The 25,414-nt window shown below is 43.2% G+C and overlaps 1 protein-coding gene across 1 annotated transcript; it reads right to left on the bottom strand.

Annotated features, from left to right (window-relative positions):
* Nucleotides 1–432: 432 nt before the first annotated feature.
* On the bottom strand, nt 433–25,158 carry paox (polyamine oxidase). Its single transcript, XM_029753355.1, has 10 exons — nt 24,862–25,158; nt 19,219–19,395; nt 18,820–18,950; nt 18,547–18,734; nt 17,540–17,730; nt 15,697–15,866; nt 15,487–15,572; nt 15,267–15,379; nt 956–1,104; nt 433–805 (listed from the first exon to the last, which is right to left on the bottom strand). Exons 1-10 carry the CDS (start codon nt 25,019–25,021, stop codon nt 653–655), a joined length of 1,518 nt encoding a protein of 505 aa, XP_029609215.1. The 5' UTR covers nt 25,022–25,158; the 3' UTR covers nt 433–652.
* Between the last annotated feature and the right edge of the window lie 256 nt (nt 25,159–25,414).

The raw sequence follows: 25,414 nt of genomic DNA, 5'->3' as shown, positions 1-25,414 counted from the left end.
TCCCTACACACTGTTTTATGTTCTGTTTTGTGCTTCTCCCCTAATGGTTAATATTAGGAGTTGTGGAGGGTAAGCGGATCCTAGAACTAAACATAAGGGTAACTTATACCCAGAGTTATACTGAACAAAAATATAAAACACAACATGCAAAGTGTTGGTCCTATGTTTCTCGAGCCGAAAAAAAAAAATAATAAAATAAAATCACAGAAATCTTCCACACACAAAAAGCGTATTCCTCTCAAATTTTGTGCACAAATTTGTTTACATCCCTGTTAGTGAGCATTTCTCCTTTGCCAAGATAATCCATCCACCTGACAGGTGTGGCTTATAAAGAAGCTGATTAAACAGCAAAATGATCACACAGGTGAACCTTGTGCTGGGGACAATAAAAGGTAACTAAGGAATATTTATGTCTGTAATAAAGCCCTTTTGTGGGGGGGGGGGGGAAACTCATTCTAATTGGCTGGGCCTGCCTCCTCAGTGGATGGCTGTGCCCCTGCCCAGTCATGTGAAATGAATAGATTAGGGCCTAATTTATCTATTTCAATTGACTGACTTCCTTCTACAAACTGTAACTCAGTAAAATCTTGTTGCATGCTGCATTTATATTTTTGTTCAGTATAACACTTTTACAACGAGTGAGTTCTTGTCCTTATAGCTTTGATCTGGTTGGCTGGAAGGTGCTGGGGGCGGAGTAGTGAGATATGAGTCTACCAGCTTCCCTCCAGCCAGTAAGCAGCGCTCCATGGACAGTGGAGAAGAAGGAAGGATGGGTGGCTTCTCCAGCAAACAACACCTGGAGAGGCTGAGAGAGAGAGAGAATATATGAGAGAGAGAGAGAGAGAGAGAGAGAGAGAGAGAGAGAGAGAGAGAGAGAGAGAGAGAGAGAGAGAGAGAGACAAAGTGGGTCAAAAGATGACAGAATACACCACATGAACTGTGTATGTGTGTATACCTGTTCCCCTTGTTGTGGTAGTGGTTCAGCCAGGTTGTGTATATCCTGCAGTGAGGTTCCAGTAGCGGTGTAGGTGTAGGAGCCACAGGTCCATGGGTCATGGAACCACTGAGACCTCAGGACACGCCGTGGGGTGATGGTTGGGTTCCCTACACACACAAACAAACGTAACGTTATGACTATAACTACTGTTCCCTGAAGGAGGGAAACGAGGTACAATCCAACTATGTGGAGTAACACAGTCGCAACTTATATTGAAGAACTAAAGTCACTCCTCCTGACAAGGCCAATGAAATCCACGCCTTGCTGGAAGCCCTGCCTTCTGTCAGCACGCTATGGGCTACACTTGGAGCAGTGACATCCAAGCAACAAACCTCACAAAAGTGTAGTGATGCCCAACTCACCACCGCACAAATATCCAACAGGCAATCCTTTAAATAAAGCCCAAGACGGTGCCAGACCCCTGGATCTAGTGGGCACGTACACCGCTAGGTAACCCTTGCTGCTACAGTGACAAGAAAAAGTATGTGAACCCTTTGGAATTACCTGGATTTCTGCATAAATTGGTCATCAAATTTGATCTGATCTTCATCTAATCACAACAATAGACAAACTTAGTGTGCTTAAAAACTAATAACACAAATTGTATTTTTCTTGTCTATATTGAAAACATAATTTAAACATTCACAGTGTAGGTTGAAAAAGTATGTGAACCCCTTTGCTAATGACTTCTCCAAAAGCTAATTGAAGTCAGGAGTCAGCTAACCTGGAGTCCAATCAATGAGATGAGCTGTTTCGCCCTATAAAAAAACTCACAAAATTTGAGTTTGCTAGTCACAAGAAGCATTGCCTGATGTGAACCATGCCTCAAACAAAGGAGATCTCAGGAGACCTAATATTAAGAAGAATCCTAGAGTGTCAGCTAAAGACTTCCAGAAATCTCTGGAGCATGCTAACATCTCTGTTGACAAGTCTACGATACGTAAAACACTAAACAACCTTGCTGCACGTCTGAAGTTTGCAGAAGTGCACCTGGATGTTCCACAGCACTACTGGCAAAATATTCTGTGGACTGATGAAACTACTGTTGAGTTGTTTGGAACACACAACACTATGTGTGGAGAGAAAAAGGCACAGCACACAAACATCAAAACCTCATCCCAACTGTAAAGTATGGTGGAGGGAGCATCATCGGTTTGGGGCTGCTTTGCTGCCTCAGGGCCTGGACAGCTTGCTATCAGAGACAGAAAAATGAATTCCCAAGTATATTAAAACCTGTTATGGATAGGGGGCAGTATTTTCACGGCCGGATAAAAAACGTACCCGATTTAATCTGGTTACTACTCCTGCCCAGTAACTAGAATATGCATATAAATTGTTTGATTTGGATAGAAAACACCCTAAAGTTTCTACAACTGTTTGAATGGTGTCTGTGAGTATAACAGAACTCATATGGCAGTCAAAACCCTGAGACAAATCCTGACAGGAAACTGAAATCTGATGTGTGGATATCACTTCAAACATTTGCCATTGAAACACACAGGGGCTTGTGAATCATTTAGCACTTCCTATGGCTTCCACTAGATGTCCCCAGTCTTTACAAAGTGGTTTGAGTCTCCTATGGTAGTAACTGACCCAAAGAGAGGCTGTGGCACTTGGTCACAGGGGATGGGCCATTACCATTGTGACGTCGGCGCCCATGACTACTCTCCCTTTTCGAAACGTTTTGAAAAACAATGCAACCGTCCCAATGGAATATTATTGAAGCCCTGGTTGAAAAAGCCCCTAAAGATTTATGTTATACAACGTTTGACATGTTTGAACGAACTTAAATATATATTTTTTGCTCATTCCTGACGACAAGTCAGAGGCACACGGTACATTTTCACTAGCCTTCGGAGTGCGCTAACACTATTGGGACATAAATTATTAACTTTTTTGAACAAAACTACATTTGTTATGGACCTGGGATTCCTAGAAGTGCCTTCTGATAAAGATAATCAAAGGTAAGGTATTATTTACAATAGTATTTTTGATGGTTGATCGTTCCAAGTTGGCTCCAACATGTATAGCCTAGACTTTTTTTTCTGGGCATACCACGTCGTTTATTGCAAAGTGTGATTTCCCAGTAAAGTTATTTTTAAATCTGGCAAAGCGATGGCATTCAAGACATGTTAATCTATAAGTCTTTGAATGACATTACATTTTAACAATGTTTTCAAATAGTAATTTTGTAAATTGTAGCGCTAATAAACCGGAAGCATTTGAGGGAAAAGATTTTCTGAACGTCATGCGCCGATGTAAAATGCTGTTTTTATATATAAATATGAACGTTATTGAACGAAAAATGCATGTATTGTGTAACATGATGTCCTAGGAGTGTCATCTGATGAAGGTTGTCAAAGGTTAGTGCTGCATTTAGCTTAGCTATGTTTTGGGTATTTGTGATGCATGCTAGTTGCTTTGAAAATGGCTGTGTGATTATTTCTGGCTGGGTACTCTGCTGACATAATCTAATGTTTTGCTTTTGCTGTAAAGCCTTTTTGAAATCGGACAACGTGGTTCGATTCAGGAGAGGTGTATCTATAAAAACGGTGTAAAATAGTCATATGTTTGAGAAATTGAAGTTATAGCATTTATGAGGTTTTGCATTTAGCGCGACACGATTCCACTGGTTGTTGATTAGGGTGGGACGCAAGCGTCCCACTGGCCCAGACAGGTTAAGACATTTTGCAGGAGAATGTTAGGCTATTTGTCCGCTAATTGAAGCTCAACAGAAGTTGGGTGATGCAACAAGACAACGACCCAAAACACAGAAGTAAATCAATTAACAGAATGGCTTCAACAGAAGAAAATCTGTTGAGTCCTGACCTCAACTCGATTGAGATTCTGTGGCATGACCTCAAGAGAGCAGTTCACACCAGACACCCCAAGAATAATGCTGAACTGAAACTGTTTTGTAAAGAGGAATGGTCCAAAATTCCTCCTGACCATTGTGCAGGTCTGATCCGCAACTACAGAAAATATTTGGTTGAGGTTATTGCTGCCAAAGGTCAACCAGTTATTAAATCCAAGGGTTCACATACTTTTCCCACCCTGCACTGTGCATGTTTACATGGTGTGTTCAATAAAGACATGAAAAATTATAATTGTTTGTGTGTTATTAGTTTAAGCAGACTGTGTTTGTCTATTGTTGTGACCTAGATGATGATCAGATCAAATTTTATGACCAATTTATGCAGAAATGCAGGTATTTCCAAAGGGTTCACATACTTTTCTTGCCACTGTATATGCCAGGGAGATCGCCTCCATAATCCATTGGGAGAGACGCTGCTCAGAGATCGCCCTGCCGCGAGCTGGATTAGCAAACAGACAAAAAGCTGGTCACGTAAGTAGATAGCCCGGATCCGTTGCTTCTCAGAAGCAAACGAAGGAGTCGAAAAGGAAATAGCTCATAGCTAGAAACCTGTATGTAGGACATAGTCAAGACCTTTGGGGTGAAGGCCGCATTAGGATGCAACGTCCCCTTACAGTCGCCAGCAGCGAACTGAGTGCCAGAAGGGTGTACGGATAACACATGGAGATCCCCAAAGCGTTTAGCTGATGCCAAAGACACGAGCAAGGAGGTTATGTAGGAGGATATTCAGATCCGCAGACTCCAGTGGTTCAAAAGGGGGCATCACACAGAGCATCCAAATCCAAAGCTAAATCCCAAGTGGGAACAATAGGTTTAGAAACCGGTCTGAGATTGCGCATTCAATTTCCAGATGACACACTGAAATAACAGCCATGTACACTTTCAAAGTGGAGGAATATGTAGGGACCCTAACACTCTGAAAAGGAACAATTGGACATCTCAGGGGACAAGCCCACAGACCCGAAATCTCTGTCCAAGTGTGCCAAATGTGCGCCTGGGATAACTGATCAGCCTCCAGTATCTATGCTGCAATAGTCAATGTGCCGGGGGGCTAGGGTCAGTCTGTCCGGGAGAAGGTAGCACGTCCTGTGAACAGGTCAGGGTTCCGTAGCCACAGGCAGAACAGTTGAAACTGGAGCAGCAGCATGACTAGGTGGACTGGGGACAACCAGCAGTCATCAGGCCAGGTAGTCCTGAGACATGGTCCTTTGGCTCAGATCCTCCAGGAGGGGCGAGAGAGATAATTAGAGAGAGCATACTTAAATTAAAAAAGGACACCAGATAAGACAGGATAAATTCTCCAGATATAACAGACTGAACCTAGTCCCCCGACACAAACTACTGCAGCATAAATACTGCAGGCTGAGACAGGAGGGGTCGGGAAACACTGTGGCCCTGTCCAACGACACCCCCAGACAGGGCCAAACAGGCAGGATATAACCCCACCCACTTTGCCAAAGCACAGCCCCCACACCACTAGAGGGATATCTTCAACCACCAAATGACCATCCTGAGACAAGGCCGAGTATAGCCCACAAAGATCTCTGCCACGGCACGACCCAAGGGGGGCGCCAACTTGGACAGGAAGATCATGTCAGTGACTCAACCTACTCAAGTGACGCACCCCTCCTAGGGACGGCATGGAAGAGCACCAGTAAGCCAGTGACTCAGCCCCTGTAATAGGGTTAGACGAAGAGAATCCCAGTGGAGAAAGGGGAACCGGCCAGGCAGAGGCGGCAAGGGCGATTCGTCGCTCCAGTGCCTTTCCGTTCACCTTCACACTCCTGGGCCAGACTACACTCAATCATAGGACCTACTGAAGAGATTAGTCTTCAATAAAGACTTAAGGGTTGAGACCGAGTCTGCATCTCTCACATGGATAGGCAGACCATTCCATAAAAATGGAGCTCTATAGGAGAAAGCCCTGCCTCCAGCTGTTTGCTTAGAAATTCTAGGGACAGTAAGGAGGCCTGCGTCTTATGACCGTAACGCACGTGTAGGTATGTACGGCAGGACCAAATCAGAAAGATAGGTAGGAGCAAGCCCATGTAATGCTTTGTAGGTTAGCAGTAAAACCTTGAAATCAGCCATTGCCTTAACAGGAAGCCAGTGTAGAGGCTAGCACTGGAGTAATATGATACATTTTTTGGGTTCTAGTCAAGATTCTAGCAGCCGTGTTTAGCACTAACTGAAGTTATTTAGTGCTTTATCCGCGTATCCGGAAAGTAGAGCATTGCAGTTGTTTAACCTAGAAGTGACAAAAGCATGGATACATTTTTCTGCATCATTTTTGGACAGAAAGTTTCTGATTTTTGCAATGTTATGTAGATGAAAAAAAGCTGTCCTTGAAGCAGTCTTGATATGTTCGTCAAAGAGAGATCAGAGTCCAGAGTAACGTCAAGGTCCTTTACAGTTTTATTTGAGACGACTGTACAACCATCAAGATTAATTGTCAGATTCAATAGAAGATCTCTTTGTTTCTTGAAACCTAGACCAAGCATCTCTGTTTTGTCCGAGTTTAAAAGTAGAACGTTTGCAGCCATCCACTTTCTTATGTCTGAAACACAGGCTTCCAGGGAGGGCAATTTTGGGGCTTCACCATGTTTCATCAAAATGTACAGCTGTGTATCCTCCGCATAGCAGTGAAAGTTAACATTATGTTTCCGAATGACATCACCAGGAGGTAAAATATATTGTGAAAACAATAGTGGTCCTAAAACGGAGCCTTGAGGAACACCAACATTTACAGTTGATTTGTCAGAGGACAAACCATCCACAGAGACAAACTGATATCTTTCCGACAGATAAGATCGAAACCAGGCCAGAACTTGTCCGTGTAGACCAATTTGGGTTTCCAATCTCTCCAAAAGAATGTGGCGATCGATCAAAAGCAGCACTAAGGTCTAGGAGCATGAGGACAGATGCAGAGCCTCGGTCTGACGCCATTAAAATGTAATTTACCACATTCACAAGTGCAGTCTCAGTGCTATGATGGGGTCTAAACCAGACTGAAGTGTTTTGTATACATTGTTTTTCTTCAGGAAGGCAGTGAGTTGCTGTGAAACAGCTTTTTTTTGAGAGAGGAATGAGAGATTTGATATAGGCCGATAGTTTTTAAAATATTTTCTGGGTCAAGGTTTGGCTTTTTCAAGAGAGGCTTTATTACTGCCACTTTTAGTGAGTTTGGTACACATCCGGTGGATAGAGAGCCGTTTATTATGTTCAACATAGGAGGGCCAAGCACAGGAAGCAGCTCTTTCAGTAGTTTAGTTGGAATAGGGTTCAGTATGCAGCTTGAAGGTTTAGAGGCCATGATTATTTTCAATGTGTCAAGAGATTTAGTACTAAAACACTTGAGTGTCTCCCTTGATCCTAGGTCCTGGCAGAGTAGTTCAGACTCTGGACAACTGAGCTTTGGAGGAATACGCAGATTGAAAGAGGAGTCTGTAATTTGCTTTCTAATGATCATGATCTTTTCCTCAAAGAAGTTCATGAATTTATCACTACTGAAGTGAAAGCCATCCTCTCTTGGGGAATGCTGCTTTTTAGTTAGCTTTGAGACGGTATCAAAAATAAATTTTGGATTGTTCATATTTTCCTCAATTATGTCGGAAAAATAGGATGATCGAGCAGTAGTGAGGGCTCTTCGATACTGCATGGTACTGTCTTTCCAAGCTAGCGCCATTTCCGTTCCAATTTTCTGGAACCTTGCTTCAGAGCTCGGGAATTTCTGTATACCAGGGAGCTAGTTTATTATGAGAAATGTTTTTTGTTTTTAGGGGTGCGACTGCATCTAGGGTATTGCGCAAGGTTAAATCGAGTTCCTCAGTTAGGTGGTTAACTGAATATGGAATTTGACGTCCTTGGGTAGACGGAGGGAGTCTGGAAGGGCATCTTGGAATCTTTGGGTTGTCCGAGAATTTATAGCACGACTTTTGATGATCCTTGGTTGGGGTCTGAGCAGAGTATTTGTTGCGATTGCAAACGTAATAAAATGGTGGTCCGATAGTCCAGGATTATGAGGAAAAACATTAAGATCCACAACATTTATTCCACGGGACAAAACTAGGTCTAGAGATTTACTGTGGCAGTGAGTAGGTCCTGAGACATGTTGGACAAAACCCACTGAGTCAATGATGGCTTCGAAAGCCCTTTGGAGTGGGTCTGTGGACTTTTCCATGTTAATACTAAAGTCACCAAAAATTAGAATATTATCTGCCAGTACTACAAGGTCCGATAGGAATTCAGGGAACTCAGTGAGGAACGCTGTATATGGCCCAGGAGGCCTGTAAACAGTAGCTATAAAAAGTGATTGAGTAGGCTAAATAGTTTTCATGACTAGAAGCTCAAAAGACGAAATTTTTTTGTTTTTTGAAAATTGAAATTTGCTATCGTAAATGTTAGCAACACCTCCGCCTTTCCGGGGGATATGGTCACTAGTGTAACCAGGAGGTGAGGCCTCCTTTAACACAGTAAATTCATCAGGCTTAAGCCATGTTTCAGTCAGGCCAATCACATCAAGATTATGATCAGTTTTTAGTTCACTGACTATGGAAGTGAGGGATCTAACATTAAGTAGCCCTATTTTGAGATGTGAGGTATCACAACCTCTTTCAATAATGGCAGGAATGGAGGAAGTCTTTATTCCAGTGAGATTGCTAAAGGTGAACACCGCCATGTTTAGTTTTTCCCAACCTAGGTCGAGGCACAGACACGGTCTCAATGGGGATAGCTGAGCTGACTACACTGACTGTGCTAGTGGCAGACTCCACTAAGCTTGCTGCCTGGCCTGCACCCTGCTGCCTGGCCCGCACCCCATCTCATTGTGGAGCTAGAGCCCTGTCTATGTTTCTAGATGAGAGCACCCCTCCAGCTAGGATGGAGTCCGTCACTCCTCAACAGGCCAGGCTTTGGTCCTGTTTGTGGGTAAGTCCCAGAAAGAGGGCCAATTATCTACAAATTCTATCATTTGGGAGGAGCAGAAACAGTTTTGAACCAGCGATTGAGTTGTGAGACTCTGCTGTCGAGCTCATCACTCCCCCTAACTGGGAGGGGGCCAGAGACAATTACTCGATGCTGACACATCTTTCTAGCTGATTTACAAGGTGAAACTATGTTGCGCTTGGTGACCTCTGACTGTTTCATCCTAACATAGTTGGTGCCGACGTGGATAACAATATCCCTATACTCTACACTCGCCAGTTTTAGCTTTAGCCAGCACCATCTTCAGATTAGCCTTAAAGTCGGTAGCCCTGCCCCCTGGTAAACAGTGTATGATCGCTGGATGATTCATTTTAAGTCTAATACTGCAGGTATTGGAGTCACCAATGACTAGGGTTTTCAATTTGTCAGACCCCGTAATGGGTGGGAGGCTTCGGCGTCTCAGACCCCGTAATGGGAGGAGTAGAGCCCAGAGAAGGCTCGGCCTCTGACTCCAACTCGTTGCTTAATGGGGAGAACCGGTTGAAAGTTTGTCAGCTGAATAAGCGACACCGGTTGAGCATTCCTACAGCATTTCCTTACAGAAGCCATGAGAAAATTGTCCGGCTGTGGGGACTGTGCGAGGGGATTTATACTACTATCTGTACTTACTGGTGGCACAGATGCTGCTTCATCCTTTCCTACACTTAAATTACCCTTAAATTACCCTAACGTTGCGTCTGAAGCTGGGCTTGCAGCACAGCTATCCTTGCCATAAGGCGATCGTTCTCCTGTATATTATGAGTACAGCGATCGCAATTAGAAGGCATCATGTTAATGTTACTATTTAGCTTCGGCTGGTGGAGGTCCTAACGAACCACGTCCAGATAAAGCGTCCGGAGTGAAAACGTTGAATGAAAAAAGTCGAGCGAGGGAAAAACTACAAATATAAACGGTAATTAAAAAGTAAAAACCGTAAAGTTGGCAGGTAGCAAAGTAAGGTTAGCAACAAAATGCACAGCAGCACGTAAACAAGACTACAAGTTGTGACCGAAAAATGGTGGTGGTGTTAGCTACCCGCACTCCATCATTGTTCGCATGATCCAGGGTGACACTGCGCATGAGCGTCATCGGTCGGAGCAGACAGCGAGCAACCCGTGAAGTGCCATCTGAAAGGGCGGGACGCCACCTGGAGGATTGGGAGCGATTGGTTATTTTTCCATTTTCCATTGACAATCGTGAGCCTGAATATGGAGACGCAACAATAATTGCATCGACGACGTCATCCCCACAGTGACCGTACGTACATATCCCAACCAGAAGCCATGGATTACAGGCAAAATCCGCATCAAGCTGTCGCTTTCAAGGAGCAGGACACTAATCCAGACGCTTATAAGAAATCCCGCTATGCCCTCAGACGAACCATCAAACAAGCAAAGCGTCAATACACAATTAAGATTGAATCCTACTACACCGGCTCTGACGCTCGTCAAATGTGGCAGGGCTTGAAAACTATTAGACTACAAAAGGGAAACCCAGACGCGAGCTGCCCAGTGACGAGCCTATCCGACGAGCAAAATGCCTTTTATGCTTGCTTAGAGGCAAGCAACACTGAAGCATGTACGAGAGCACCAGATGTTCTGAACGACTGTGTGATAATGCTCTCGGTAGCCGATGTGAGCAAGACCTTTAAACAGGTCAATATTCACAAAGCCGCGAGGCCAGACGGATTACCAGGACGTGTACTCAAAGAATGAGCAAACCAACTGTCAAGTGTCTTCACTGACTTTTTCAACCTCTCCTTGACCGAGTCTGTAATACCAACATATTTCAAGCAGACCACCATAGTCCCTGTGCCCAAGGAAGGGAAGGTAACCTGCCTAAATAATTACCACCCTGCAGCACTTACGTTGGTAGCCATGAAGTGCTTTGAAAGGCTGGTCATGGCTCACATCAACAGCATCCTCCCGGATACCCTAGACCCAATCCAATTCGCATACCCGATCCATTCACCAACAGCTCCACAGATGACGCAATCTTAATCGCACTACACACTGCCCTTTCACACCTATGTGAGAATGCTGTTCATCGACTACAGCTCAGGGTTCAACATCACAGTGCCCACAAAGCTCTTCACTAAGCTAAGGACCCTGGGACTAAACACCTCCCTCTGCAATTGGATCCTGGACTTCCTGACGGGCCATCCCCAGGTGGTAAGGGTAGGCAAAAACACATCTGCCACGCTGATCCTCAACATTGGGGCCCCTCAGGGGTGTGTACTTAGTCCCCTCCTGTACTCCCTTGTTCACCCATGACTGCGTGGCCAAACATGACCCAACACCATCATTAAGTTTGCTGACGACACAACAGTGGTAGGCCTGATCACTGAAAATGATGAGACAGCCTATAGGGAGGAGGTCAGAGACATGGCAGTGTGGTGCCAGGACAACAACCTCTCCCTCAATGTGAGCAAGACAAAGGAGCTGATCATGGACTACGGGAAAAGGCGGACCGAACAGGCCGCCATTAACATCGACAGGGCTGTAGTGGAGTGGGTCAAGAGTTTCAAGTTTCTTGTGGCCACATCAAACTATCATGGTCCAAACACACCAAGACAGTTGTGAGGAGGGCACGTAAGTGTAAGTCTCTGATTGTGACATCTTGTGTCCTTCTTAGTTGCCTGTGTTTACTTTCACTCGTTCTGGAAGAGTGGTCTTCTGAGGAAAGCTAATTAGCCATGTCGTTGATCCCCAGAGTTGTGATGAGAGCTGTGTAGTCAACGATGATTTGAAGAGAATAACCAGATGGTCCTACTTAAATTCACTTTCTTAGATACAGAACAGCTACTCAACCGTGACATTGATTGTTAGAGGCTACTTTGTCTTCTTCAACTCATGTTGATTTTCAGGGTAGTGACCAATGGAAACCAAGCTGCAGCTTGTGGTCCTTCTAGTCTGACATGTTAATTATTAACTCAGTCTTGGGTAAAAAAGGGGCATTTCCGTCATACTGACACGCTCTCTGAGCTCCCCCCGGGCGTGGCTAGTTACAGGGCAAAACATCAAAAACTATGATCTTGTTACAAAAGATAGGAATGTGAATTTAGTTAACAAAAATATTATCTTCATCCTTGTTATTTCCTACACAGCGGAAAGGATGTAAACCTGATATACACAGTGTGAAAGCTCTTCAAGTTACAAGGTTTTGTTATATCACTTTTATACCATTTTTAATGACATCACAAAATAGACATTCATTTCCCATATTCCGTCTCTCATCATTGCCCACATTCAGATTGAAATTGAAATATATTGTCCCAGTGTTCACTGTTGGACGTTAGAGTTTTTGAGCGGCAAAACCTTCTGTAACAAAGGTATTCCATTCACCAATACTAGAGACCAAAAGGAGTTGTCTGCTGCCTACAATTTACGATCAACGTGAGGTGTCATAAAACCCCCACACCAATTCCTCCTCCCCTCTGCGGGTGAGAGGGCTCAGTAAACACTGATCCATTGTAACCTGATCTTTGGATCCTATCAGGAGAGTCATGACAAAGTAAAGTCTTTGTGCTTACAGTGCTTACGAAAGTATTCAGACCCCTTCACTTTTCCACATTTTGTTACGTTACAGCCTGATTCTAAAATTGATTAAATTACAAAATATTCCTCAATCTACACACAATACCACATGACAAATTGAAAACAGGTTTTCAGATAAAAATATATATATATATTAAATAGTATTCAGACCCTTTGCTATGAGACTTGAAATTGAGCACAGGTGCATCCTGTTTCCATTGATTATCGTTGAGATATTTCTACAACTTGATTGGAGTACACCTGTGGTACATTCAATTGATTGGACATGACTTGGAAAGGCACATGCCTGTCTATATAAGGTCCCACAGTTGACAGTGCATGTCAGAGCAAAAATACAAGCAATGAGGTCGAAGGAATTGTCCGTAGAGCTCAGAGAAAGGATGGTCCCCAAGAACACAGTGGCCTCCATCATTCTTAAATGGAAGAAGTTTGGAACCACCAAGAGTTTTCCTAGAGCTGGCAGCCCGGCCAAACTGAGCAATCGGGGGAGAAGGGCCTTGGTCAGGGGGGTGACCAAGAACCCGATGGTCACTGACAGAGCTCCAGAGTTCCTCTGTGTAGATGGTTGTCCTTCTGGAAGTTTCTGCCATCTCTGCAGCACTCAGCCAATCAGGCCTTTATGGTAGAGTGACCAGACGGAAGCCACTCCTCAGTAAAATGCACATGACAGCCTGCTTGGTTTGCCAAAAGCCACCTAAAGGACTCTCAGACCATGAAAAATAAGATTCTCTGGCCTGAACTCAAAGCGTCACGTCTGGAGGAAACCTGGCACCATCCCTACAGTGAAGCATGGTGGTGGCAGCATCCTGCTGTGGGGATGTTTTTCAGTAGTCAGGATCGAGGGAAAGATGAACGAAGAAAAGTAGAGAGAGATCCTTGATGAAAACCCGCTTCAGAGCGCAGACTGGGGCGAAGGTTCACCAACAGGACAACGACCCCAAGCACACAGCCAAGACAATGCAGGAGTGGCTTCATGACAAATCTCTGAATGTCCTTGAGTGGCCCAGCCAAAGCCCAGACTTGAACCCGATCGAACATCTCTGAAGAGACCGGAAAATAACTGTCCAGCAATGGTCCCCATCCAACCTGACAGAGCTCGAGAGGATCTGCAGAGAAGAATGGGAGAAACTCCCCAAATACAGGTATGCCATGCTTGTAGCATCATACCCAAGAAGACTCGAGGCTGTAATCGCTGCCAAAAGTGCTTCAACAAAGTACTGAGTAAAGGCTCTGAATACTTATGTAAATACGATATGTTTTCAATTTTAAATACATTTGCAAACATTTCTAAAAACCTGTTTTTTCTTTGTCATTATGGGGTATTGTGTGTGTGTAGATTGATGAGAAAAAAGAAATGATTTAATCAATTTTAGTATAAGTAACGTAACGAAATGTGGAAAAAGTGAAAGGGTCTTTCCGAATTAACTGTACATCCTGATATTATCAGGTTCTGACGACTAGATGGTTCTGTTCCTGCTATTAGGTGATTTATTTTTATTTTTTAAGAATCACCCACCCCTCAATGTTAAAGGAATAGATCACCCCAATTACATATTAGTTTCCTTACCCTGTAAGCAGTCTATGGATAAGGCAATTTGTAAGTCGCTCTGGATAAGAGCGTCTGCTAAATGACTTAAATGTAAATGTAAATGTATGACAAAAACCCATGCTTTGGTTTTGTTTACCTGGCCAATGTTTCAAATGCTAACTTTTTTAGCGTTTGTGGCACAAATCCAATGCAAGTCAATGGAAGCTATGTTAGCATTTTCACACTTCATATCCGAGGATGAAGAAACAATACTCCGAGCCGCAGCTCCATACTACTTTTCAGACATGGAGCACTGATACTATATACTCGTTTTTGGGGTGGGATTGGCGTGGTGTGTCCATGGGTGGCTTTTTACCATTTCTTTGGATTCTTCATGTCCAAATAAGTTTGATCCAAATCGGCTGTTCGGTACTATACAAAATATTTGAATCCTATAAATAAAAAAATTGCCAATTTGGGTGCATTTCAACAAAATAATGTTGCAGGAATGCTAATTTTATCCGTTTTTTAACATAATAAACGATTTCTGAACAATCTGAGATGGTGGGTGTCATAACCCCTTTTTCTTGTTCTTTTTGAGGTGGAATGACCCAGGGGCGATTCATAATAAAATAGAATTCCCAGAAATGAAAAGTGTTGAGCTCGAGAAAGACCGCTCCTTTCGGGATCCAACCCTGCTTGTTCCCTCGACTCCGTTACCAACAACCAATCGCCTACAGAGCCCATAACCTGTACCACTAGAACACCTCATACGGACTAGTGAGCTACAGGCAGGAATCATCAATGAATCCCAGTAATGAGACACCCAGGGGGGAGGGGAGGGGCGCGGCACATTGGTCGCTCAGACCTGTGTTAAGGCCCCTCGCTCCGGGGGTTAGCCTGGCCAAGTTTAAAGGGGCTGCTTCCTCATCGGAGGTGCACGCAAGACCCGCTTCCTCGTCATCCTCCAACTCCAGGAATTGGAAATAGGAATGGGGTTGCCATAACGCTGGGGGAAAGCTTCATTCACAGGAAGTCAAGCCTGCTAGCTGACGTTAGCCAGGAGTCTTTTCAGTCCAAGCTAGGCTAGATAGCCTTATTGACCAAAGCACGGTCCGTTTAGAATAACCAAGCGAATTAACGCTATACGAAACAAGAGAGCTACCCAAGCAACTCCACCGTGGGGAAGCAGGAATACCTAGTAGTAGCTAGTTCGCCTCTGCGAACAAAAAGGGAACAAAAGATTAACACACTACTGACTGAAGTGTAGATTCCAGACATGAAAGTACAATGGGTTAACCTGTGTATGAGGCATGTGATAGAGGGGTTAGATGTTAGAAGGTTTACCTGTGAACCTGCGTATCAGGTGTGTTATGGAGTATGTGACATCCTGTTCTGGCAGAGTCTCCATGAACTCAGACTCATGACCAGCGATCCAGCCACACAACACATGGCCATACCTGGAGAGACAGGGGTAGAGAGGGGGAAAGAGGGTGAGAGGCAAGAGGCGTGGGGAGTCCAAGACATTGAGTTAGAGATTTTTAGTTTGTGTGTATGTCTTAGTTACCTCTCAGTGGGTTTGAGGACAGTGAAACCAAACAGTTTCTTGATCCAGAGTCTCTCCACATCTGATACCTGGTCCACCAAGTCTGACTAGAGGGCAACAGTAAAACTACTGTTACTGTCTGTGTGTTTGCAATGATAGATATATATTGTGTTCCTCAAGGACCCGTTTTGGGCCCACTACTCTTTTCACCGCATGCTATGTGTTTCATACCTCGTCTTCCCAGACCAGGTATATGACCTCACAGTCGTCGTCCCACCAGGGTTGGTCAAACTCCACAAAGATCTTGTTGTTGGTTCCAAAGCCCATCCTCTGAACAGAGTGCAGCTTGTGGAGGGGTAGAGGAGGGGAGAGGAGGGTACCATGATGCTTCTTCAGATAACCTGATAGAATAATAGTAGATATTATTAGGTAAACTGAACAAAAATGTCAACACTTCATGTAAAAAGTATTGGTCCCATGTTTCATGAGCTGAAATAAAAGATCCCAGAAATGTTCCATACGCACATTATGCAAATTTCTCTAAAATTTTGGGCACAAATTTGTTTACATCCCTGTTAGTGAGCATATCTCATTTGCCAAGATAATCCATCCACCTGACAGGTGAGGCATATCAAGAAGCTGATTAAACAGAATGATCATTACACAGGTGCACCTTGTGCTGCGGACAATAAAAGGCCACTAAAATGTGAAGTTGTCAAACACAATACCACAGATGTCTCAAGTTCTGAGGGAGCGTGTAATTGGCATGCTGACTGCAGGAATGTCCACCAGAGCTGTTGCCAGAGAATTTAAATGTTCATTTTTCTACCATAAGCAGCCTCCAATGTCATTTTAGAGAACTTGCCAGTATGTCCAACCGGCCTCACAACCACAGACCACGTGTAACCATTCTAGCCCATGACCTCCACATCCAGCTTCTTCACCTACGGGATCGTCTGAGACCAGCCACCCCGACAGCTGATGAAATTGGGGGTTTGCGGAACCAAAGAATTTCCATACAAACTGTCAGAAACTGTCTCAGGAAAGCTCATCTGCGTGCTCGTCGTCCTCACCAGGGTCTTGACCTGACTGCAGTTCAGCGTCGTATCCGACTTCAGTGGGCAACTGCTCACCTGCACGTTGGAGAGGTGTGCTCTTCACGGATTAATCCTGGTTTCAACTGTACCGGTTTGCTGATGTCAACGTTGTGAATAGAGTGCCCAATGGTGGCGGTGAGATTATGGTATGGGCAGGCATAAGCTATGGACAACAAACACAATTGCATTTTATCAACGGCAATTTGAATGCGCAGAGATACCATGATGAGATCCTGAGCCCCATTGTCGTGCCATTCATCCGCCTCCATCACCTCATGTTTTAGCATGTTCATGTGCGGCCCCATGTCGCAAGGATCTGTACACAATTCCTGGAAACTGAAAATGTCCCAGTTCTTCCATGGCCTGCATACTCACCAGACATGCCACCCATTGAGCATGTTCGGGATGCTCTGGATCGACGTGTACGACAGCGTGTTCCCGCCAATATCCAGCAACTTCGCACAGTCATTGAAGAGGAGTGGGACAACATCCCACAATCAACAGCCTGATCAACTCTATGTGAAGGAGATGTGACGCACTGCATGAGGAAAATGGTGGTCACACTAGATACTGACTGGTTTTCTGATCCACGCCCCTACTTTTTTTAAAAAGGTATCTGTGACCAACAGATGCATATCTGGACTGATTGCCTTATATGAACTGTAACTCAGTAAAATCTTTGAAATTGCTGCATTTATATTTTTGTTCAGTGTAGTTATGGAGGTTGTTATAAAAAATAGTACATGAGAAGAGAGACATGGCATGGTGCCTCTTTAGGTAGCCTGGCAGCACAGAAAACTCAGACTTCCAGTTCTTTGAGAAGTTTGTTACTGGTTATAAATGTTAATGTTTAGAAACATAGAAGAGATGTCATAAAATGTAATAAAAGAGAACATTTTAACAGTAGTCATTTGACATCTCTGTGTGTGTGTGTGTGTGTGTGTGTGTGTGTGTGTGTGTGTGTGTGAGAGACCTACCGAGAGGGACAGTGAGGATGACATGGTCCGCTGGGATTCTCTCTCCATCTCCACACTCCACCACTACAGGGTACTCTCTCCCTCCTTTGCTCACCACCCTCTGCCAGTGGACACAGCTGACTGGTCGATGGTAGGAGACTATCCCTGTAGGAAGCTCTTTCATCAAGTTGTTGATTAACCCTTCATAACCTCTGAAAGAGACAGAACAGTCTAGTCAAGTCACTCACACAGCGATGGCACTCAGCGGTAAACTGAGAAAAGTGCAATCGATGTCTATACACACACAAACATGCACAGACACACACAGACAGCAGAAGGATTTTTTGACAGCCAAATTTAGATATTTTTATGCTTACAATTTATGACATTTGGTAGGCTATTTGTAACTCAACTTGTTTAGAATTAGATACATGCAGCTTCTCTTCGGTCATTACTTGTTGCCCTAGAATACTTAATAAAGCCTTGCTCACCAGAATAAAGTCATAAATCAATAGAATAAATGTATTAATAATCTAGTTGACATCTGTAAAGTTATTTTTTAACGTTTAGAGACCGGGGAGAAACTACAATTACCCAGAAAGATTTTCTGTAAAACTCCAAATGACATCAGTTTGACCGGTTTAATGGAAAGCTGTGAAAACGATCCAACAAGATTCGGGTAATATTTCAGTTGGTCTTGGATGCATACTTTATGTGGTTAAAATAGCCTACTGTCAGCTTTATTTCTCTGAAAAAGATAGCACGCTTGCAAAGTACTTAACGGGCCATTCGCATTCTCTCAAGATGCTGAAATAAATGCACCATATTTCTCCACTCCTGTTCCAGAGACAAAATTGTTTCTTGCTGTAAAATGATACATCAAATGTTAATTTTGTAGTCTACTAATATTATATTAGGCTACATGTGAGAGGTTATAGGAGTAGTCATTGTCCAGATTTCAGTTACTATTCCATTTAACCCAGCTGCATCCCTACTTTCCCCATCCCTGCGAGCACACACAAACTGACCGGGGGAAGGTGCAGTCCAATCCAGGCAAGGTCTTGTACAGTCCAAAGGCTCCCAGGCCCAGCATGTCCAGAGTGTGTGCTCCATTCACACAACACTCCACCTTCAGCAGAGTACTGATCAAAGACAGACGGACAGACTGACAGGACAGACTGTCACCTTGCCACCGCTCTGCTGCACGCTGACGCACCTACACACACACACACACATTTAACAGGCAGACAGAGATATAGGTATACGGTGTGTGTATGTATGTGGGCGCATGTGTGATGTACCTCTGTCCTTATGAACTCCCCAACACTGCTATAGGGTTCTCCTCCCTGTTCGCTGAACTCTCCTCCCTCCTCCAACAGCTCAGCAAACAGCTCTACAGCAGGACCCATCAGCTCTGGAGTCAGCTTATGACCTGGTAGAAACATAACACAATGTTAACGAACTACTGACTAGCTAAGTAAGACTTTGTATGAGCCAATGGTTTTTCTATGGGGTTCATACATTGACCGGGAAAAAAAAGAGAAGGGAGAGCGCATCCACAGTTTGGTCTGTCACTTGTACATATGCAACTCATGTTAGTTCAACTCATTTTAACTTTTGACAGACAAAAACTAACTGGGTGACGTAATATTACATTTTCATCCATTAAAATCAGTCTCTGCCTGGCCCAACTTTTTTACCGGAGCTGGAGAACAAGTTTGGTACCCATGGTGGGTGACCTCCTATAGCCAGGTCCTGGTTCTCCTGAGTCAGGCTCTCTGGGTCCAGCAGGTTGTACTGTCTGGACAGACAGAACACTGGGTTAGCCTCCGATGGACCATGGATCCAGTTAGCACCAATCTCTATGATGTTATTACCTAGAGGAGAGAGTGGGAAGGGAGAGAGAGAGTAATACATTCAAACAAGTTTAGCAACATACAGCATATGAGTAGGTTACACAATTACACAGCAATAAAAATAAGTGTTATGGTTTTATGATACAGACTGCAGTTAAAAAAAGCATCATGGTTTGATATATTACGGCATATTGATAAAGATACAGCCTACTGTATCACATGCTTTTTTGACAATGTTTACTGACACCGGTCATATTCAACGGGTGTTGCACGTTTCTAAATTCATCAGTTATTCTGCACACTCAGACGAGAGTGCCCTGAAATCGGAGTAGATGGCCAGACTGCAGGAATGTCCACCAGAGCTGTTGCCAGAGAATTGAATGTTAATTTCTCTACCATAAGCCGCCTCCAACGTTGTTTTAGAGAATTTGGCAGTACGTCCAACTGGCCTCACAACCGCAGACCACGTGAAGCCCACGCCAGCCCAGGACCTCCACATTTGGCTTCTGCACATTTCTGTCTGTAATAAAGCCCTTTTGTGGGGAAAAACTAATTCTGATTGCCTGGGCCTAGCTCCCAAGTGGGTGGGCCTAAGCCCTCCCAGGCCCAAACATGACCTCGCCCTTGCACAGTCATGTGGAATCCATAGCTTATGGCTTAATTTATTTATTTAAATTGATTTCCTTATATGAACTGTAACTCAGTAAAATCTTTGAAATTGTTGCATGCTACATTTTTATTTTTGTTCAGCATATATTGGATCTTTGTCCAGCTACTGTGAAAAGTTTGGATGTGTGTAAAACCATCCATAGTCTGCGTTGTTTTAACATTATATGCCCATTATATGCCCACGCAGCCATGCAATTACTTAGAACAATGTGGACTGCAAATGGGTTCAAGTTAACATATTTAGCAAAGATAGGTCTACATTGTTATTTTGTTTCTGTAAGCTAGTAGCCAATGTGAGTAAGACCTTTAAACAGGTCAACATTCACAAGGCCAGACGGATTATCAGGACGTGGACTGCGAGCATGCGCTGACCAACTGGCAAGTGTCTTCACTGACATTTTCAACTTGTCCCTGGCCGAGTCTGTAATACCTACATGTTTCAAGCAGACCACCATAGTCCCTGTGCCCAAGAACACCAAGGTAACCTGCCTAAATGACTACCGACCCGTAGCACTCACGTCTGTAGCCATGAAGTGCTTTGACAGGCTGGTCATGGCTCACAATACCATTATCCCAGAAACCCCAGACCCACCCCAATTTGCATACTGCCCCAACAGATCCACAGATGACATAATCTATATTGCACTAAACACTGCCCTTTCCCACCTGGACAAAAGGAACACCTATGTGAGAATGCTAAAAATTGCCAAAGACTCCAGCCACCCTAGTCATTGACTGTTTTCTTTGATAACGCACGGCAAGTGGTACCGGAGCACCAAGTCTAGGTCCAAAAGGCTTCTGAACAGCTTCTACCCCCAGCCATAAGACTGCTGAACAGCTAACCAAATGGCTACCGGGACTACTTGCATTTTTACGCTGATGCTACTCGCTGTTAATTAACTATTATCTGTGCAAAGTCACTTTACATGTACATATTACCTCAATATAGCCCCGTTATTGTTATTTTATTGTTGCTCTTTAATTTTGGTTTATTTAGTAAAATGATTTTTTTTCTTAACTCTTATTTTTCTTAAAACTGCATTGTTAAGGGCTTGTAAGTAAGCATTTCACGGTAAGGTCTACTGCACCTGTTGTATTCGGCGCATGTGACAAATAAAAATGTATTTTATTTGATTTCGAAATTAGCCCTGCTGTCACCCTTTAGACATTGGTACCACATATGCATTTGCTCGTCGTGGAGTTTGTCTTACACAGTGTAGTGCATTTTAGAGTTGAAGAACACCAATCAATGCCATGTAGAATCAGTTTAACAGGTGACAAACAGATTATTTTACTATTGTAACATGCAGTGGGGAGAATTCTATTGTTCCCGTCAGGAGTCCAGGCTTTTGACATAGATGGTAGAGCTCTCATCTCTGGACCACACAAGCTTTAGATTGCATACTGCTAAGGCACTTGTTGCTCTCTACATCGGTCAGCTACATTGGTGACCAGGGTGGGATCCTTTCGATCAGTGGAGGCTGGTGGGAGGAGCTATAGGGGGACGGGGTCATTGTAATGGCTGGAATGGAATGGTATCAAACTCATTAAATTTACGGAAACAACGTTTGACTCTGTTCTATTAATTCAATTCCGGCCATTACAATTAGCCCGCCTCCTATAGCCCCTCCCACCAACCTCCACTGCTTTCGACATGCCTATGGGGCCTAGGCACACAAATTCTCCTAGAGAGAAGGGGTAATACTGAAGTATGCGTTGATGATAGTTCTACAGTCGACAGAGGCCCAGGCTTTTGGCATAGATGGTAAAGCTCTCATTTCTGGACTGCAACATTGTAAGATTGTGCCCTCCACAGCACTTGATATACATTGATTGGTAATTTAACCTATAATTAGATATAGCAAAGGTGTCTCAGGCAGTATTTGAAGTTTGTCTCCGTTCTCAATAAATGGTGAAACATTCACTCAGTCATAGTTAGTAGAATAACAAATGGATTGGAAAGATTTAGGCAGTCACCTTTTGAGGTTAGTAGGAAAGTTAATCATTTAAACCACCTAAATATACTCATTCACTGAACATTTAGTATTTGAATCTCAAATATTAATTTCCCAAATGCTTTTTCTATAACCCTACAGGTCATTTATCATTCTCCATACCTTATATTCCAATGCATCAAACTCTATGCATGCCCACCATGGAATTTGTCAGCTTCTATTTGAGAACTAATCTGGTTTAGAAATCAAAGTGGTTCTTATTGCACAGATTGTATTGCAAGGTATGCTACAGTGCCTTCAGAAAGTATTCATACCCCTTGATTTATTCCACATTTTGTTTTGTTACAGCCTGAACTCAATGGATAAAATATATTTTTCTCAACCATCTACACATAATACCCCAAAAGTGAAAACATGTTTTAGAAAAATGAAATACAGAAATCGTACCTATATAAGAATGCACACCCCTGAGTCAATACATGTTAGAATAACCTTTGGCAGCGATTAAGACTCTAAGCCTAATCGCTGGTTAAGACTAAGCGCATTGCACACCTGGATCGTACAATATTTTTGGATCGTACAAAAAAATTCTTCAAGCTCTGTCAAGTTGGTTGTTGATCATTTCTAGACAGCCATTTTCAAGTCTTGCCATAGATTTCCACGCAGATTTAAGTAAAACTGTAACTAAGTCACGGCCTTGGGTTTTAGGTTATTTGTCCTGCTGAAAGGTGAATTTGTCTCCCAGTGTCTGTTGGAAAGCAGACTGAACTAGGTTTTCCCCTCTTAAGATTTAGCTCTATTCCGTTTATTTTTATCGTAAAAACCGCACTAGTCCTTGCCGATGACAAGCATACCCATAACATGATGCAACCACCACCATGCTTGAAAATATGAAGAGTAGTACTCAGTGATGTGTTGGATATGCCCCAAACATAAGGCTTTCTATTCAAGACAAAGTTAATTTCTTTGCCACATTTTTAGCAGTTTTACTTTAGTGCCTTGTTGCAAACAGAATGCATATTTTGGAATATTTTTAGTCTGTACAAGCTTCCTTCTTTTTACTCTGTCAATTAGGTTAGCCATGATATATCAGACCTATACCACAGGTATGACAAAACATGTATATTTTCTGCTCGAATTACGTTGGTAACAAGTTTATTATAGCAATAAGGTTCCTCAGGGTATTGTGGTATATGGAAACGCATTGCGTCGTGCCTAAGAACAGCCTCTAGCATTGGTATATTGGCCATATACCACACCCCCTTGGCCTTATTGCTTAAATATGTTTTGGCAAATATGCATATTGCAGCGGTCTCTAACACGGAACCCAAACCAGCTGCGCGAGTGCACCGTCGTGCATACATTTATTTTGTCCCCCCACACCAAACGCAATCACGACACGCAGGTTAAAATATCAAAACAAACTCTGAACCAATTACATTAATTTGGGAACAGGTCGAAAAGCATTAAAACATTTATGGCAATTTAGCTAGCTAGCTTTCACTTGCTAGCTAATTTGTCCTATTTAGCTAGCTTGCTGTTGCTAGCTAATTTGTCCTGGGATATAAAGTTATTTTACCTGAAATGCACAAGGTCCTCTACTCCGACAATTAATCCACACATAAAATGGTGAACTGAATCGTTTCTAGTCATCTCTCCTCCTTCCAGGCTTTTTCATCTTTGAACTTATATGGCGATTGGCATCTAAACGTTCATAGTATTACCACGACAACCTTGCCTTTCAATCACCCACGTGGGCATAACCAATGAGGAGATGGCACATGGGTAAATGCTTCTATAAACCAATGAGATGGGAGACATTTACATTTTAGTCATTTAGCTGACGCTCTTATCCAGAGCGACTTACAGTAGTGAATGCATACATTTCATACATGTATGAGGCAGGACTTGCAGCGTGGGTTCGCTTGTTGAAGCGTGCGAGCAGTGTGGGTGCAATGGTTGGCTGTGGAATGTTGCATTATGGGTTTATATAGATTTCTAAATGTATTTTGCGACGCAAGCGGTGTAGTAAGCCTGTTAACCTCCATTCTAGCATACATGATTACATACACATGCTTTTATTTGGGATTCTATGCAAAGTATATTATAGAATGTTTTGTTAAGCTTGCAGCTAGTTCCTTGACATGAGAAATCATGCCAAAACATTTTAATTCACTGACAGGGATATGGATAATTAAACACAAATTGACGTTTATACTAGCTGGCTAGGCTAGTCAAACTGTAATATTGCCTAGCTTTCAATAAATTGGCTAAATGGTCAACGATTTTACCTCTTCATACGATCAAAACAAATTGTATTGCATGCTGCATATTTCAAGTGCACTCGAAAACAGATATTTATCTATAGCTATTCCTCTTCATCAGACAGCAACTTGCATATTCACAACAGGCTGTGTTTACGACTCGTAAGTAGATAGAAGCAGGCCATTGGCTGTCTTCATCACGAGATGTACGAGAGTCCAAGTTTAGCCGTTCGCCAAATTTGCCTGAGTAGACAGAGGTATACTTTTTATGAGAAGATTCAAGGTGCCAACACATGTTATAGTCATCATAAGAATGTTTTACTGTCATATACAACAAAAACAGCTACTTCCTAGACTGGGATCAATGAACTTCACGTTTTTCGCCCATCACCTTGATGGTTGCAGGATGCAGTTGGTGAAGTGAAGACATAACTTCATGACCTTTGATCACATGATTTTTGTAAAGGTCCTGCAGTTAAGCGTAAATCGGACGATTTTATCCCCATAATGCAACACTTTGAAAAGCAGTGAGAATCGACTTGGCAAAATTAGGTGATCCGATGGAACGCACCCCTTTCTCATGTCCCCGCTACACTCACCCATTTTGCCTGTCTTTATCCTTCCTCCACTCCGCCCCGTCGCTTCCAGGATCCTCACATTGCGGAAACCATGTTTGGTTAACTTCAAAGCTGCTCCAATACCAGATATTCCACAGCCAACTATTACTATCTGCGAGTCCAAACCGTGCCGCAAGGCCATAACAGTATCCTGATGTCTATCAACCAGTCTTCGACTCTCCCTCTCTACTCAATCTTCTTCTTCTTCGATGGGGTTTAACGGCGGTTGGCATCCAATGTTAATGGTTCATTACCGCCACCGGCTGGACGGGGTATTGAATAAGAACAACAACAAAAAACATTTCCGGGAAAGTGGGAAAACGACATCACACTAAATAAAACACGTAAAATAACAAGTAAAATAAAAACATCATACTTCTTCAATCACAGTCCACTCCAAAATGCATCCCTACACAGGCTCAGGGGCCTGTGTTGGGGCTACATTCATCGACAGGATTTCTTGCACTGCATTGGCTGTGAAATCAAGAAGACCCCAAAAAACTTCAGCAGCATTCACAATGATTCCAATTTTCTT

The sequence above is a fragment of the Salmo trutta genome, chromosome 5 (assembly GCF_901001165.1).
Source record: "Salmo trutta chromosome 5, fSalTru1.1, whole genome shotgun sequence".
Classification (NCBI taxonomy): Eukaryota; Metazoa; Chordata; class Actinopteri; order Salmoniformes; family Salmonidae; genus Salmo; species Salmo trutta.
This window is presented reverse-complemented; position numbering and strand designations above follow the sequence as displayed.

Coding starts and splice junctions, on each gene's coding strand:
- paox (XM_029753355.1), bottom strand. CDS start 25,021: ATGGCCTTGCGGCACGGTTTGGACTCGCAGATAGTAATAGTTGGCTGT. Junction 15,867..17,539: donor CATCCTCACTGTCCCTCTCG/GTAGGTCTCTCA, acceptor TTATTCTATCAG/GTTATCTGAAGAAGCATCAT. Junction 15,573..15,696: donor ACCTGGTCTGGGAAGACGAG/GTATGAAACACA, acceptor GTTGCCCTCTAG/TCAGACTTGGTGGACCAGGT.